At 40.2% G+C, this 16,744-nt stretch overlaps 1 protein-coding gene and 1 long non-coding RNA gene across 2 annotated transcripts in view; both read right to left on the bottom strand.

Moving 5' to 3' along the window:
• Nucleotides 1-10,748, bottom strand: part of LOC103480534 (uncharacterized) — a 21,947-nt gene extending 11,199 nt beyond the window's left edge. The window contains exon 1 of the long non-coding RNA XR_536111.1: nt 5,935-10,748. This is a non-coding gene — a long non-coding RNA (uncharacterized LOC103480534). The remainder of the gene's footprint in view (nt 1-5,934) is intronic.
• A 2,655-nt stretch (nt 10,749-13,403) lies between these two features.
• The window catches only part of mettl3 (methyltransferase like 3), a 3,582-nt gene continuing 241 nt past the window's right edge, over nt 13,404-16,744 (bottom strand). Inside the window, exons 2-8 of the mRNA XM_008435516.2 lie at nt 15,198-15,411; nt 14,920-15,107; nt 14,723-14,761; nt 14,532-14,640; nt 14,374-14,439; nt 14,179-14,291; nt 13,404-13,585 (exon numbers count right to left, since the gene is read on the bottom strand). Coding sequence (XP_008433738.2) covers nt 13,474-13,585; nt 14,179-14,291; nt 14,374-14,439; nt 14,532-14,640; nt 14,723-14,761; nt 14,920-15,107; nt 15,198-15,411 — 841 coding nt within the window. The 3' untranslated portion in view covers nt 13,404-13,473. The remainder of the gene's footprint in view (nt 13,586-14,178; nt 14,292-14,373; nt 14,440-14,531; nt 14,641-14,722; nt 14,762-14,919; nt 15,108-15,197; nt 15,412-16,744) is intronic.

Here is a 16,744-nt window from a genome sequence, read left to right as displayed (position 1 = left end):
GCCTCCGCCCACCTGAGCGCCTTGCCCGTTAGGAGACCTAAAACGAAGGATATCTTGGCATCGTCACTTGGGAAGGAGGGCGGGGAGCGGTGGAAAACCAGCGAACACTGAAGTAAAAATCCACCAACCCCTCCGGTCTCCCCGGAAAATTTATCCGGAGTGGGCGCCCGGTAATCGGCGCTCACACTCGGTTGAGGAGTTGGCTGAGGAGGCGCCTTGTCACCCGCCGAGGGCGTCTGTTCGGGCTGCTGCTTCTGGAGTAGAGATGCCAAGTACTCTAGGCGCTGATTCGTGAYGTTTTGTTGTTTACTCAGGGATCGTAGCACAGCCTCATGAGACTGGATTAGTGAATGCTGCTCTGCGAGGGTCTCACTGAGTGCGTCTGCTAGGTTCGCTAGGCCAGAGTGTTCTGTCATGGTTTTAGAAGTATACTGAACCCACATGCAGCAAAACACCCAGGAGAAAGCTCGAGACCAAAGGTTTATTAACAAACAGATCCGGAGAACTGTGGACGGGAGGCGGAACAGAAACGTCAGGGCTGGGGAGCAGGAACCAGAGCTATGCCAGTCCGGGGAGCTGAGGGAGAGAGGGGCCAGCCCGAGGGTGCTCGTCAGAGAAATCCGGGTCCGGCTGGCGGATGGGTCGGGTTCGGATTCGATCCGGCTTTCGGACTCGGTTTAACCGCGGATATCAACACTCTGGCGAGGAAGTGTTGTCAGGTGGCTCCTCTTAAGCTCCTGGTGATGATCTGATGATCGGCAGGTGCGTGGTGGCACACCCGTGGGGTGGAGCGTCGGAAGGGAGCTGGGGAAACCCCCCTCTGGTGGTAGCTGGCGGTGGCGCAGGGACGCAGGACGACAACATGAACAGTCAGATGTGCCGATGTGGTTAGAAAATGTCTGAGCAAAATCATCCATCAAAACTTTTAAATCCAGATGTTTAAACGTCTAAAACAGACTTAAACTAACCCAACAGAACAAGTTCCTTCAGATTTATCAGATTTTTGTGCCAATTTCAAGAATGTGGAGCAGAATATTTAAATGTTTGTTTACACTTCTCTTGGTATGAGCGGGTGGAATTAAAACATTTTGTAAGTTTATGTTATTTTTATTGTTAGATATGCAGGTAGAATGTCAAGAATGGCTTCATAAAGTGGTTCAATCTTTACTCATGAGTCACAAAATGATAATATCAAATACAATTAATCAGTGTATTTCTACCAGTTGTTCAATGACCATTCCTATTTCTGTGTAAACACCAACTCAATCTCTGAAGCACCTGTTTTGATTTTGACTTGAAAAACAGCATTATTTTTGCTTTTTTTCATTCAAAACTAGCTTAGAATAGCACAAAGTCTGCTGAACATTAATAAAATGCTGGAGCATTGAAGCATAAGGAGCAGATATATCAGTATTGTCAGCATAAAGATGGAAACTGGTGCATATTAAGAACGCTGACGTAGAAAATACAAAGAGGAGCCCCAGAACTGATCCCTGGGGAACACCTGCAGCTGCACAAACAACACTAGAGGTGACTGATTATTATTACTTCATAATTACATCAAATGTTTTTGTCCAAAACTGACACTATTCATGCGCATTTAGTGCATAAAAAGGTGATAATAAGGGTTATAACGACTAAATATTCAACTAACCTGAATTGTTTCATCTTGGTGTGAGCTGTTTGGATCGATATTTAAGCTTTTGTCTTATATTGCAGCCTCTTGGTCAGTAGAGCAGAAGCCATGGAGATTTAATTAGCAGAGGGCCAATAACTCCCTCAGGTTGTGGGCCCAGAAATGTGACAATGCTAGTTTCCACTTTTAGCTCACAGTGTCTGATATCACCAGGGTGCCTGAGGCCAGTGGTTCAGGCTTTATTAGATCCCGATACCTGAACTGTCGACTCACGTGAAGCTACATGCTGTTGCCTCACAGCAATACCTCAGCCTCCGGCAGACTGGCAGCAGCACGTATCACCTTAGAAGGACAGGAAGGAGCTGCATGAATGCATCAAGAAAGCAAAGTTACTAGGAAATCACCTGGTCAACATCTTGATTTTAGTTGGTAATTTAAGCATTTATTTGAGATTATCTAATAATTTTAGCTTTTTCCTTTTAGAGGTCATGATGAGTTTAGTTAATTTTGAATCCTGACCGGCCTGCAATTAATCATCAGACAGCAGATTTAAAATTAGACACAATATTCCACTGGATCACGCCTGTCCTTCACCCACAGCTGTAGACCTGGAGGGTGGAGAGCACCAAGAGGTAAAACATCCATCCATTGAATGTGCTGAAGCTTTTGGATTTAATGCCAAAACACGTGAAAAAGTTTTATGAAACGTAAACAATTTAGCAAGGCACTATATCGCTGTTATCCCAAATTACAGATTTAGTTTTTGTGTCTCTGTTAATGTACTTTAAATCTGACAAATTCCTGCCTTAATACTGTTATTTTTTAGACTAAATAAAAAAACAACAATAATCAACTACAATCATACACGAGATAATAACAAAGCAGCATAAATGTTGAACAAATGAAAAAAAAAATTTTTTAAGCGTCTTTGTGATTTTGAGAATAAAAGCTCTTTGTTACAACACGTTCTCATCACACTGTTTTCCAAATAGGAGTTCTTGTCGTAATTGCACAATATCTATGTGAACATGTTTGGGTCGGGGTGAACAAAGCTGTGAAAACGAACGTCTACACACAGATTAAAAGCTTTTTCAGGTCGCAGTGCAGGAGCGGCTTTCTGCCTGTTTTCTCTCAAACCGATTCCTTTGATTTCAGACCAGCGGGATCAGACTCGGTCTCAAGACATCATTCGGGTAAATTTCCACTGGAATGAACTACTAACTCGCCTGCCCTCAATATTTTTCTAATACAGGCCACTGGGCTGTCTGTGCTTGTCGGAGACTCAATAAATGCAAAAAAAAAAAAAAAACCCCAGCAGAATGACATCAGGGTTTCCTAATTAGAAAACTTAGTAGAGTATTTTTTTGAAGAGATCAATAAGTTTCAATCAAATGCTAAGCCTTGATCTGCGAGCACTGACTGTCGTAGAGATGAGCTTCTGCTGGTGATTTCACTCATTTAAAAAAAACGATTTTACTGAAAAGTTTTGGTTTCCTTATATGGTACACAATAATATTGTCACATGTGAAATTATATAAAATATAATAACCCAGACAAATAAATAACATGGTGGATAATGGTGGGTTATTACACTAAGGCTACATGTTGTCCTAACCTATGAGTTCATAATTCGACATAGTCTTAAAGTTTACATACTGACTGTATGTAAACTTTTGAATTTGTGGAAAATAAAAAAAAAAACAATTAAAAAATGTTCTCGCCAAGTTTTCTGTTATTTAACAAATAGAAATAATGTTCATAATTCTAACTAAACTAAAGCAAGAAAAGTTTGGTCTGATTTAACTTCAGACAGTGAAAATAAAAAGTGTTTTCATCTTTTTATCCGGTGTATGTAAACGTCTGGTTTCATTTTATTGATTTGTATAATCCAGAGAGTCATTTTTGCCCTCAGTTCAGCTAAATATGCTAAAACTTGCTTAAGGATACAAACATAACATTTTGAAAAAAGACAACCTCAAAATTTTTCTGGTTATTTAGTATATTTTAGTTAAAGAAATTCAATACAAATATTCCAGGAAAGAACTGCATTTGTTATATCTATATTTAAAACATTAGTTGCTTTGGGGGTTTTTTTCTCCTAATTTTTACCTAAAGTTATTAAGAGCTGTTTTGACAGGCTGCAGACCCTTTGCTGGAGCTGATAGTGACTCTACAGTATTGGTTGATGTAGATAGGTATAGAAACAGATTTGTCTGTTAGGTTATAACATCAGAACTGAACAACTTGGACATTTGCTGCTGATGTTCAACTCAAGTTCGAGTAAACGGTTCCTCAGTCAGAGTCTGGTGTCTCTTGATAGTTTCTATGGTCTTTCAAAGAATAACCATGACAGAAATATTCACTATGGCAGCCATGCTTTTATCAGAAGTGTCTGCTGACGCTCGTCTCCAAACACTCTGCTCTCCTCTCCGCCTCTTGATGATCGATGGCAGGTTACTTAAAATCCTTCTCCTTCAACGCCTGGACTCGTTTACTGTTCAAACTCCTGTTCGCACGCATTAAGGATCGCTTTTCTTTCACTAATTAGTTGTTTTTCTACTTTTCATTTTATTTCTGCTGATATTATGATAATTATAATAACCGTAGTTGCAAATAAAAATTATCTTGTACATTTTAACCGTATAACACTTTCTGAAGACGTTTTACATTTTCTTTCTCTACAACTTTACAAACCAATGTATCTCTTATAATTTGCTGGAATCTCACAGTCGGTTCTAGTCGACTTTAAATAGATTATGCAAAGAGGGATTGAATAATTTGCTGTCATTTCCTACCCCAAGCAGACCGGCGGGAAGCAAACACAAAATCTGCTGAAGCACAGAACAGAGACGGAGCGAAATGACCCGCATCCGTCAGCCCACATTCAGGAGCTTCAGCGAATCCACAGAAAGTTGATGCCGAGGAAGTTTGCATAATTTCACACAGTTCCTCCTGCTTGTACTCGGCAGTAACCTGCTGGGCTGTTCTGACGAGATTCAGAGAAGCAGGATCTGACTAATTTATTTCTTGAAACCGTAAAGTTCACGACGTGCTCCTACCTTTTCATGAAACTTAAAACTAGTTTCCCCTTAAGCGACAATCAGTACCTGACTAACCTCCTGGTGCAACTTTAGTAAGTTTTGCACATTGACGAGAAATATGTTCATATAAAGTCAGAAACATTGTTCTCCTGTAATCAACAGGATGATTATAAATATATAATGCACAATATGTGTTATGGACACACACCATGGTTCAGACCACTAGTTAATCGTTACAATGAAAGTCATGCTGACGTTCTGTTTGTGGTTAAATAGAAAAGAAGCAAAAAAAACTTCCCAGCATTGAAAGTGTCATCCTAAGGAGGTTGGGCTTTCACTGATTCTTACAGACATCTTCTTCATATATTTCATTATTATCAGGTTTGTGAAAAATGTTTAAATATCTACCTGATTTGCTGCCCTAGTTTATTTCAGAGCTTCCACACGTTAAAAACCTGATCAGGGTCAAGTTATTGCACTTAATTTGGACCTTTGCCCTCACTAAAAGATCACCAGGTACAACTTTGATAATCAAGCTCTTCAAAACAACATGTCTGGATATTTATGAAGAAAAAAAAACTATAGGAAAGTTCACACAGTTGTAGCTATTTATAATGCTATTTCAGATCACATGGAGGCAAAACAATGCGGAGCATGCAGGAGGAAGCATGCAGGTCGGCGGCACACGGCGAAAGCTGAATGGAGGGAAGGAGGGAGGGAGAGAAAGCAGGCGTGCCCATTCAGCATGCTCCGGGGATTACAGAAACCTATTTAAAGTTCAGCGCCACGGAAGCTTCCCCCCATGTCAAGAGGACAGGAGGCAGATCCCCGGGACGTGCAGGACGAAGCAGAGCTGCTTTAAGGGTTTTTAATTTAGAGTGTGCAGCGACAGGGAAGCAGCAGAGGAGACGGACTGATCAGAGGCGCTTCGGCTGGAAAACCACTTAATACGGTTTTTTTCCTCCACACATAAAACGGGCCAGGTAGGAAAAGCAACTTTCTTTGGATTTGTAATTAAAAAAGTAAAATTAGTACAATAGTAGTGGCATCGATTGTTACAAAACCGATGTTGTGCTTGTTGCAATACGAGGTTATGCATTGATTAGTTTCTATGAAACTAATCTATGGTGTGTCAGTAAGACGTTCCTGGTTTTGATCTGACAACTCTTTCATCGAAAACTGTCTTGTCAAACTTCATTCTTTACGCCTGAATCAGTCACTTATTATTCCAGTTAACTGTCTGCAGGCAATACTGACCTTTTTCATAGATGTTCAGCCCTCCCTCCGCTGTCACAGTGAGGCAGCACCTCTCTCTCTTAGACAAGCAAACATGAAAGCTAAAAATGCAAACACAGACAGTGTTTATTCATGCAGATGACGAGATTACTGAAACAGTGTTAGATGAACGAGAGCTCACACTCTCCCAAGTTTTACCCAGAGCAGAGAACGGCCTCTTAAAGTCCATCAAAATGGACCAGAATGATTTCATTAAAGACAACCTTACATGTTTGAGAAGGTGATTTTTGATGCAACTTATGACGCTTTGTTGCTGTTTTACTTGTGTCGCTTAAGTACATGTGTTACATCACTATGAGTAAGTACTTACTAAAAGAAACTGTATGCAGATTAGAAAGGAGGGATTTGGAAACAGGAATAATTTCCTTCTTTTGACTATGTCAGAAAGATGTGCTCCATCTAGGCATTGTTTTATATTCATCAAATACTTTCTTTCACTTACAAAACATTTGCAAATCTCTTGTTCAAAATTTACCTCTTCGGTAGAAATGATAGTTTATATGGTTTTTAGATGATATTAATGTAAATACCTAAGAAACCAGGACAGTTGGTCTGAAGCAGAAGCAAATGAAGGTTCTGCCTGAGGCCTCCAGGCCAGCAGGGGGCCTAAACGAGCCTCAAATCCCAAAGGATTTGCTAATCGTTGAGGTGTTTACCATTACCAGAACTAGATAATAATAATAATTTTTTTTTGTTGTTGTTATTTTCATATTTACCATGGCTGGTCATAAGTAGATATCGTGAGCGTCAAACGATTTAGTGTGATGCCAACAAACAAAATGCAAATAAGCAGCAACTTCTTCCTTCAACTGGAATTTGAAAATCCTGCTTTTCCAGTCTATCATAAATATCACATTTTTTTTAGATAATGCTGCTCTTCACTTTTGTAATTTGCTTTACTTTTAAAAACTTGAGAAATGAATCACCTGCTATCATACAAATGTATATATTTACAGCGTAAAATTGACGTTGAGAGTCAAAATTATTTTCAAGTAGTTCAATAATTTATTTTTGCGTGCGTCTGTCGTGTGTTTTCCACAATGAAACTGCTGCTGCTAAAAACGGTATTAAAATTTACACGCAGTGGTGGATTTTGTTACATGCAAAAGCTTTTGGGCAATTGCCCAAGTCAGCATGAATAAGGGGTAAAAAATAAATGAACAAATATATTCAAACAGTAATTTGTGGCACAAACAGGTTTTCTATTGCTTTTATGAACAATACAGTCATAAAAGAATAGAAAATGCTTACCTTTATCTCATTTTAGCTGCAGATAATTGATATCTACAACAACTTTGAATTTAATGTGAATTTAAGGATTCACTAATTAACTAAGCATGTATTTAAGGCACAAAGCTCTTATGTTTAAGCTTGGGTAATTTATAGTAAATGTGCCATGAAGAACAGCACTCGCTGGTCACAAGGTGAAAAAGACTAATTTATCAAACTTCGACTGTATCAAAATGCAGTCAGAGGAAAAACTGAAGGTATTTCTCCACATGGTTTGCTTTGGCTGCAAAAGAGTGAGAGAGAGCAACACTTCCAAGCACATAACCAAAAGACTGAATGTATTCAGTTTTTCAGTTTCTGAATGTCTTTCAGAAACTGAAAAATTAGCTAAATAATTCATGCTAACAGCAAAAAAGGTTTTAAATACATAGTTTGAATTAAGTTATATCTTAATTTCCTTATAGTTGTTAAAGGGAAATCAAAATCGACAAAATCAAAAATTTAATAGGAATATCTTTGAACAGACACACCCCTCGGTGTGACATTTTGAAATGGTTGGACGGCAATTGTTGCAGACAGGTTGAACTGAAAGTGAATACCTCCACAGACATGCATAAACATGTCATTAAAACGATGAAGACCTGTTACGATACATTAGCACAGATCATAATCGGGCCTCTGGCATCGAGCGTTGAATGAAAACGTAAAACAACATTTCATGTCTAAGCATTAATATTCTTCACTCTGATCTCTCCCATCCTGTACCACTGGCCTTTTTTGTGTTTTCTTCAAAACTTTTCTTTTCCCCCTGTCCCCCTCTGCAGCCAGTGTGTAGGTCTACGTGTTTGCCATGTGAGGTTGTTTTTCCTCTCTAACATCCCAGCTCTGCGTTTGCTGCCAGACCCTGACAGCCAATCCAGATCTGCGCCCAAAAATTCCTCACCACTGACCAGGGCCTTAATGTTCTGGGTGTTTGTGTGCAGGACAATACATACTCAGTATTGCCCCTTCTTTTTTTTTTGTTTTCTTTCATCTTTTAAGTGCTATACTTTCTTAACCCCTTGTTTCTCGGGTAGCATGTATAAATCCAGCTAAACAAAAAAGACTTGCTGTCCGTAAGACGTCTAACATTACAGAGCCACACCTGTGTGAAACAGAGAGGAGGGACGAGGAAGTGAGGACAAAATGCAGCTTTTTACAGCTGAAGATGACATAAGTTTCTTATGCTTATTGGAAAAAAAGTCTGTAATGTCCCAGCAGCAGCAGAGTCTGTGTACGCACGCTGTCACGTCTCCAATGGAACCGCCCCACTGAGTCAAGCACCAGCAAAAAAAAAAAAAAAAGCACACCACTTTCCTTCATGTTGCAATCACACTTTAGTGTTTGTCATTAGATATCCAAATCTGTCCCTCTGTGAACAATGGGGCTCAGGGGATTAACACACTCGAAGGTTTTCCCACAGTACGGCGCCAAGGTGGGCGTTTTATTTCAGCAAGGCCTGGGAGAGCTCGAATGAATCCTCCAGGCATCTGCATCCATCTTTATGCTTTCTAAAATGTTTTCTGACTTTAAAAAGACGTGAAGGGTTTATTTGCAATTCCCCTAGATCACGAGGTGTCTGTGGTGTGAAATGTCTTAAGAAATCGCACCTTGGCAACACAACTCTCTGAACCGTATTCCTGCTTCGAGTCGGAAAATCAACGTAATTCGCTCACATTGATTGTTCAGGTGATGTGTAAACAGCAGCAAGTTCACAAAAAAAAACCTCATGTCAAACATGCAGTTTGGATTAGTAACATATAATCGTCTACGATAGTCTAACACATTTTAAAGACGGACTGAAATTCAGATCTCAGATTGCTCCGAGTTATAAGTTAAATGGGTAAAAGTTAGCTGATTGCAGGGAGTCTTTGACTTTGCAGCAATTCCTCGTACAGAGCAGCCATGTGAAGGCAAGTTCATCCTTTAACAGGAAGAAGAGAGCCACACAAACACCTTTCTGTGTCCACATGGTTGAGAGCAGCAGTAGCTTCGTCGGTGGAGCAGCTAAACGGATAAACTATGAGGCAGTGGAACAAGCAGTAGGATAAAAACTGGGACCGAGTGCATCGTCTCAGGAGATCGTGACATTGTTGGCAGCAATATGGCAACCAATGGACCCTTCCAGAGAGGCGACTCTGTTAATAAATGTGGAAAATATGAGTGCAGAAAGATTAAATCAGACAAAAACCATCAGAAGCACAAACAAACCGTATCTTTCACGATGTTTTATGCACTTTGAAACCTCGTTGGATTTTTGAGTTTGGAGTTGGTGAGAAAACTTCACGAAGTGTTGCTTTTAATTTTTGTAACCTGTAACCTAGAAGCGTCGCTCACACTACAAAAGGACATAATTAGACAACTTCCTTAACGCCTTTGTTACCTTATGTCTCCAATACTCAGATTAGGCTTCTTTGTTGTTAATAAGCTGAACTTTTAATATTGGTGAAATAGTAGCTGAAAATAATAGCTGAAAATTAGTGTTTTGAACAGGGATGATGAGTTTGTAGGCAAGGCACTTTGCCAATGTTAAAAATGCTAAAGTACTCTGGGCTTTTTAAGATGCTGACTGCTCATCAATATCACATACAACCACATGAAATCGTTTTGAAAAATATGTGATAGGAGCTCCTAGAAAAATAAATCTAAAAATATAGACTGGATCTGTTTGTATTTAAGTTATGGATCACTAGGACACATTCTGTATCAAACACTTGCAGCTTGTTGCCATCATCAAACAGTTAACAGTGATTTATCCTAAGAGTATTCATAACTCTGACAATCATCCAGTCCTTGCAGACCGTAAAAAGAAGCTATTATAGTCTCTCTGGTCCCTGTGCTCCATTTTTAATGACCCATTTGTTAACCCAATTAGACTCAAATTAAAAAAAGACACTTTGTGTCTCCAAGCGAAGGACCCCATCGTCTTCGGTCAGATGAATTGTTCAGAATTGGTCTGACTTGTTTTGGTCTGGAAAAGAAACTATCCTGACTGAATGGTGTAAAACTAAATGCTAAAAAAAGAAGCTTGTATGAATAAAATAAGATGGTTGGGAAGCTGGTGTTTCCCTGCAGATATCTGGACCTGTTCGCCTGTTTTAGCTGGGACATGTTTGCATCACGTCACCTCGGTGCAAATCCACTGCCGACTGTTACTGGGTAGCTGATCCGTTCCTTGAAGTGCATTAGAGCGCTGACGTCCATTGGCCAGGATTAGGGAGCGGGAGGGACGGCGGTGGTGATGGCACAGTAAATAGCGACTGAGTGGCGGGTTGCTGGGCCACACTGCCATTCAGTGATACTGTCAACCCACATTAAGCTGCCGTGGCTCTGAAGTGCAGCATCATAATCCCATTAAACTGTGACCAGGTGACGAGACGGGGGGAACTGCGAGCCGAGCTGCAGGCGGATAAACCTGCTTTATTGAGAGCTGGAGAGGAAGTGACAGTCACTGTTGAGTTCTGGTTATTCATTTTATATATTTACGTTTGTTTATTCCTCTCTGCCTTCAGACGGCGCGGTCATGGGTGTGAAGATGCTGCAGTGTTTTCCTTTCTACAGACGGTGCAAAGAGCGCTGCAAGAGCAGGGAGGCTCCCCAGGCAGCAGGTGGGAACACTGTTCACATTTTAAGTTAATGCAAACTTCTTTGTAGGGATTTCACATGGCTACCACAAGTTAAATAGTAGTGTTGTTAAGTAGGGGCGAGGATATGGACTTTAAGTTTTATCGCGATATTTTGTGGTACTATTGTAGTGACTATAAGAGTGAAGATAAGAATTATTTATTGCAACTTTTTCAGGGAATTGTGTAGATGCCATTTACTGCTAAATTGTAAATAGTATCTACACCATTTACAATTGCATGCACCATTTCATCCCCATCATGAAATGGGGATGATTACCATGAGCAGGGAAGCAAAAGCTAGCCAGAGTTGACCAGAAGATGAATGGAGGACAATCCTATTAGAAGCAGCAAAAGACTTGTAAACAAATACTTTTTTTAGCTGAGAAAGAGCTACAATAGAATGGGTTTACATGCGTATTAAAAACATATTAATGGATTAAAATGGGCTGGTTGAAGTTCAGACATTAGTCAAAAAGAACATGTGAAAATATTTGAAAAATGATCACTGATGTTGTCCATTCAGTTTGACTGAGCTTCAGCTATTTCGCTAGGAATGGGCAAAAGTTTCCGTCTGTAAGACAGAGGCGCTTCTACAAAGTTTAAAAATGTATGCAACGTTTTCAAATCATTGATAGAGTCGTTTCAAAGCATCGTAGCATTTTTTTTTTGTCACATATATAATACATGGACAATTCCAATAGAAAACAATAAAGTCAGCGGCTGTCAAATGACAACAAAAACAAAAATTAAAACCTATGAATAGTTTTGCAAGGCAATGTCAGTGCAAGGTGCTCAAACCAAAACACTATATGAGTATGAAAACAAAAATGAGAGTAAAGTTAGCTTATTTGTTTTGTCTTTTACACTAAGAAAAAAATGAGTAAAGTTAGCTTAACTGTTTTGTGTTTTTCGCTCACAGTTCCCACAGAGGAGACGAAGCCTCGTCTGTCCTCCACGACGTCTTGGGGCAGCGAGGGCGAAGGAGCGGGGAGCCTCAGCCGGGGATCCCAGATCTACTTCTCCACCAAGGCCCGGCTGTCCTTCAGACACCAGCTGGACAGCAACATCAACGCCGTGGACGCCACCTACTGAGCAGAGTGGAGAACTGCAGGGGAGGCAAACGGACTGGGAGTCTTCAAGCGAGAGCTTTGCCCTGAAATACTGAGAACTCTTGGGAGGTTTTCAGTGAGAGGAAAACAGACCGGATGTGTCAGCTCAGCTCTAAAAAAAATTAAAAAAAGAGGACTCGTTATAGAAACTGATGGGAGCGCAAAGGACGGTCGTTTACAGGTTTCTTCACCAACAAGTGCATTATTATTATTTTTTTTCATTTTGCAAGTTTTCTATTCTGCTCTTTGTGTTTTGATATTTGTGATATAAACAAAATGCTTTTTTTTCCGCTTTGTTCATCAGATCATCACAGCTGATTTTAAATTGATCATTTTTTTAGTTGTAGAGATTTATTATGACTAACTCAATCTGAAGCACAGAACTAATATTAACTTGTTCAAGTATATTTGACTTTCTAAAATCACGAGCTTGTAGTGAATTACTAAAAAGCAAAACATGATTTTTATTATCTTTTGTTAAAGGTCAAATATCCCAGAGATCGCACATGAAAACGTCACTCCAGCTGTTTTATGTAATGTTCTGAAAAGGACAAAGTAAACTGAGCCATACTGCGACTTTTCCATTTCTCTACTGTTATTTAATTTTCACTCTTTTCCGAACTCTGAAATATGAAATGTTTTAAAACTACTTTAATGTGCTTACCTATAATAACATGTTGACATATGTGGGGAGAATTTCCTCACTGACAACCTAAACTAATATATTCTGAGCTGCAGTGGTCTGCTAACAACATTTGTAATAAAACCTGTTTTTATCAAGTGACTCTGATGTTATGGTTTATTTTACATTTCCAGTTAGAAATTTGCAATCACTCATCACAGGCAATAATATAATTGATTTCTTTTCTTTTTTCTATTAAGTGAGGACCTAATATTAAGAAATTGCCTAAAAATGTGGTCAAAATCAATTTCTCTGTTTCTCACCTGCACCAGGAAATGGAAAAACTGAAAATAATCTCCTGGGAAAGAGCAACAAATTAAGCCACAAACAGAGTTCAAGAATCCAACCAGAACTAAGACAAAAGATTATTGATGGACACAAATGACACAAACTGATGTGTGATTTGGTGAGGAACAAATGAACACAACTTAAAAGAGTGTGTATGTATACATTTGGGCTTTTGTAGATCACTTTCGCCTTGCGTGGATTAGAGAAAAATCCAAAGTAAATTTAAACTTGTCCTACCAAATCTTGCTTTTAGAATTCCCCAGAGTTGTTTGTTGCTAAATCGTTCCGCGGTGTAAAATAAACTCAAATCTGTCATTAAATAACCCAGAATGAATATAACATTTTCCACCCAACCAAGTAGCAAAAAGTCCTCTCTCCACATTCATCTAAAACACAACACAGACGAGGCATCTTGTCCTGAAATATTTATTAAAGAGTATTCACAGTTATAAAAAAAATAAAAGTTAAAAAAGAAATCAGTCCTAAATCAAACTCCACACATACACACACACACACAGTGACATCCTCACTGTGTGTGTGGCTTGGAGATGACTCCGTCTGGGTATCGCTCCTTAAAGCGGGCCACGACCTCCGGGTCCAAGAGATGAATGCCGTCCAGCTGGTTCCCCAGGGTTATCCTGGACAGAGCGCGAGAACGCCAACATTTAGTCCTCAAAACAGGTTAAAGATTGATATTTCAAAACTCCACACTCACATTTCCTCATATTTTTTGGAGCATTCTTGACCTTTGAGTGGAAAACACTTACCAGAAACCACAACGCTGAAACTCGAGTCTGACCGGGCGCTACGGCGAGAGGTTATGACACCGCTTTAAGGCCTCTAGTCTGACTTTTACAAGATTTATTTTAACATTTAAAACATCTAAGGATTCTGTGCAGCATCGTTAGTAGTTTTCGATTTTTTTTTCATAAAAAATGAGCATAGAGGTTTAATGTCTTGATTTAAACCCTGATTTAAGGTAGCATAGAGTAAAATGGCCCCGGTTTAAGATTACATTTATCCGTGGATTCTTTCAGTAAAATAAAAAAGATCAGTGAAAGAAGACATAAAAATTATTGGTGAGGCGACAAAAAACCATGAGCAAGAAAAAGAAAAAAAAAGACTTGAATGAATCTAAAAACAGAATCTGTCAGGTGACGCAACAAGAAATTCAAATTCAAAAACACTTTATCGATCCCACAGGGAACCTCCTAAACAAGTAAAGGGTTACCAGTTGGGCTGGACGTTGTGAGGTCGTCCGAAGAGCTCGATCTTCCTGGTGCCAGGCGACAGCCGCTCGATCATGCCGTAGATCTCATCTGGTTTGTGGCTGGTGGAGCGCACCTGAGTCAGAGAGCGCAGACGATTACGAGCGGACAGGAACTGGAAATAATAACCCGTTGTCTGAAGATGACTAGTGCTTTACTTCGGCCACGATGACGTCGCAGTCCAAACCTCGGTTGAACCCCTGCGTGCTTCCCTTCACCCCCACCTGAAGACAAACCAAAATACGATGCCCACGTGGTTTTCAGGCGTTCGCCTTCTGCAGCAGCAGGAAGAACGACTGATTGGACTTTAATTTACCAGGCAGTGCTCCTTCCCGTGGTTCAGCCAGTGGCCCGTCCTGCCGGTGCGAATGATTCGCTGCAGCTGGTTGGTTTTCACCCAAATGATCTCGTCAACGCGCTCGTAGCTGAGGGGACGCCATGTTGAAACAATGAGGAGGGGAAGAATAAAGAGCGGGTAATAAAACATGACAAAAAAGCAGCACCTACCCCCATTGGCTGAGACACTCCCGGCCCAGCTCCATGGCCCTGTGAAAGGACAAGATCCATCTGTTAAATTTGGTATGATTAACTTGCCTTAAATTGAGATTAAATATAGATTTGATGGGTATCAATGCAGGAGCAGTCTTGCGACGGACAGAGTGTGCTTTACCAGTAAACCGAGTGTCGAGGGTTGCTTTGTTTACCTCCCAGTGACCCAGAGGAAGAGGAAACCGTCATCCTGCAGGGCGGGAATGCTGAGTTTCCTCATCTCGTCGTCGGTCAGCGTCCCGTACGGCAGCTCCATGTGGATGTCCCACGGAGGGTCGGCCATCACCACGGAGAACTTCCCCAGGATGGACATGTCCAGGAAGCGGATGTCACAGCAGATCCACTGAGGACCAAACAGCAGCTTTACAACCCGTGGAGGAAAAAAAAATCCCCTCGTCCTTCTCGGCGGCGGGTTTTTTCTCGTTTCTCTCACCTGCGACGGGAAGAGTTTGCCCACGTTGCTGTCGGCATCTTCGGCGTGCAGCCCGATCTCCGGGGTCCCCGACTGGGGCCCCATCAGGCTGCTCTCGGCCTCGGGGGGGCTGTCGATCTCGTAGTGCACGTACTTGCAGGTGTCCATGTGGAAACAGGTGTTGAGGAAGGAGCAGTCGCCGAGGCTCTCGTCCGTGTGCTTGTTGATGATGCGGCTGAAAGACAGAAGTTGGAAGCTGCTTGACAAAATGCTTGGTGCTGTAAATCTTTGCCATGTATTTAAAAATTTGTATTTAAATGATCACTTTAAGTGCTAGCAAAAATAAAGCAAGATATCAACCTTTTCCTTTGATGATGAATTTGATATTTAAATATATTAAATTTGCTCTCAGGAGCAGCTCAGCTCAACATACAGTATATAATGTGTTTTAATATTCAAACCAATGGTAACAGTTTCTCATTAGTTTTCCTTTCTAAAATGAACCTCGTTTAAGAATTTAAATTAAAACTATTTTCTTACTCACAACTTCCTAGATGACCAAAATCATGTAGATAAACTCATAGAAAACACCACACTGTGTCAGAGGGAGGCATGTTTTTCCTGAATTATTTTCTTTGCTGAACTCACTATTGATTCTTCTACAGATTTCCCATAAATAAAGAAGTAAATAATAAATAAAAGCACAAAAAACCGACACTAGTAAAGATTTGTCGTATCAGTTGATGGCAGGAGTTTCTAGAGATGCCTTTAACTGTAAAAAAAAAAACCCCAACAACTTTATTTTGGAGTTTGTTTTGATTTTACATTTGATTATAATTATTTTTAAACCACAAAACTTTTCAAATGAAGATTTTTAAGCAGCTAAAGATTGTTTACACAGATGTTTGACAGCAAAAACGTCCTCCTACTTCAATAACTGAGTGAAAATCTACACTGGTCGTTCTGATCCTGGTGTAGAATAAATATATATTTAAAGAGCAATTACAGCTCCATCTTCTGACTGAAAAGGGCATTTTACATTTATATTGCACTGTGAAGATGTGGTGTTTAATCTCTCATTTCCATATACTTTTTAAAAGCGTACACCGTATTTTTCGGACTATAAACCGCTACTTTTTCTCACGCGGCTTACTGCCCGGTGTGGCTTTTCTGTGGATTTTTATTCAACCACCAGGAGGTTCTATAGCAGGATGTGAATCATTGGAATGTCAATCAAAATTTCCTATTTTGACAAATTGGAAATCAAAGAAGAAAGCGCTGATTTTCATTTAGAACAAGCACATGCTAGCAGCTGGCACGACAAAGAAATTTATTCAAACTCATATGATGCAGCTTAAGTTGAAGGCCATCCATCAGAGCCGCTGCAGTTAAGCTCGGCAAACGAATCCATGGTTCGGCTTTGGAGACGCAGGGCTGCGTAGCAGGTTTATTAAGGACGCAGCCCTCCGTGGTGTCCTTGAGAGCGGCGAGATACCAGCGGCTTATAGCACGGTGCGGCTTACATATGTACGTTTCCAGTTTTTTTTTTTTTTTTTTTTTTTTTTTTT

Source organism: Poecilia reticulata, linkage group LG18 (assembly GCF_000633615.1).
Source record: "Poecilia reticulata strain Guanapo linkage group LG18, Guppy_female_1.0+MT, whole genome shotgun sequence".
NCBI lineage: Eukaryota > Metazoa > Chordata > Actinopteri > Cyprinodontiformes > Poeciliidae > Poecilia > Poecilia reticulata.
The sequence above is the reverse complement of the archived record's forward strand: the minus strand, read 5'-3'. Positions and strand labels throughout refer to the sequence as shown.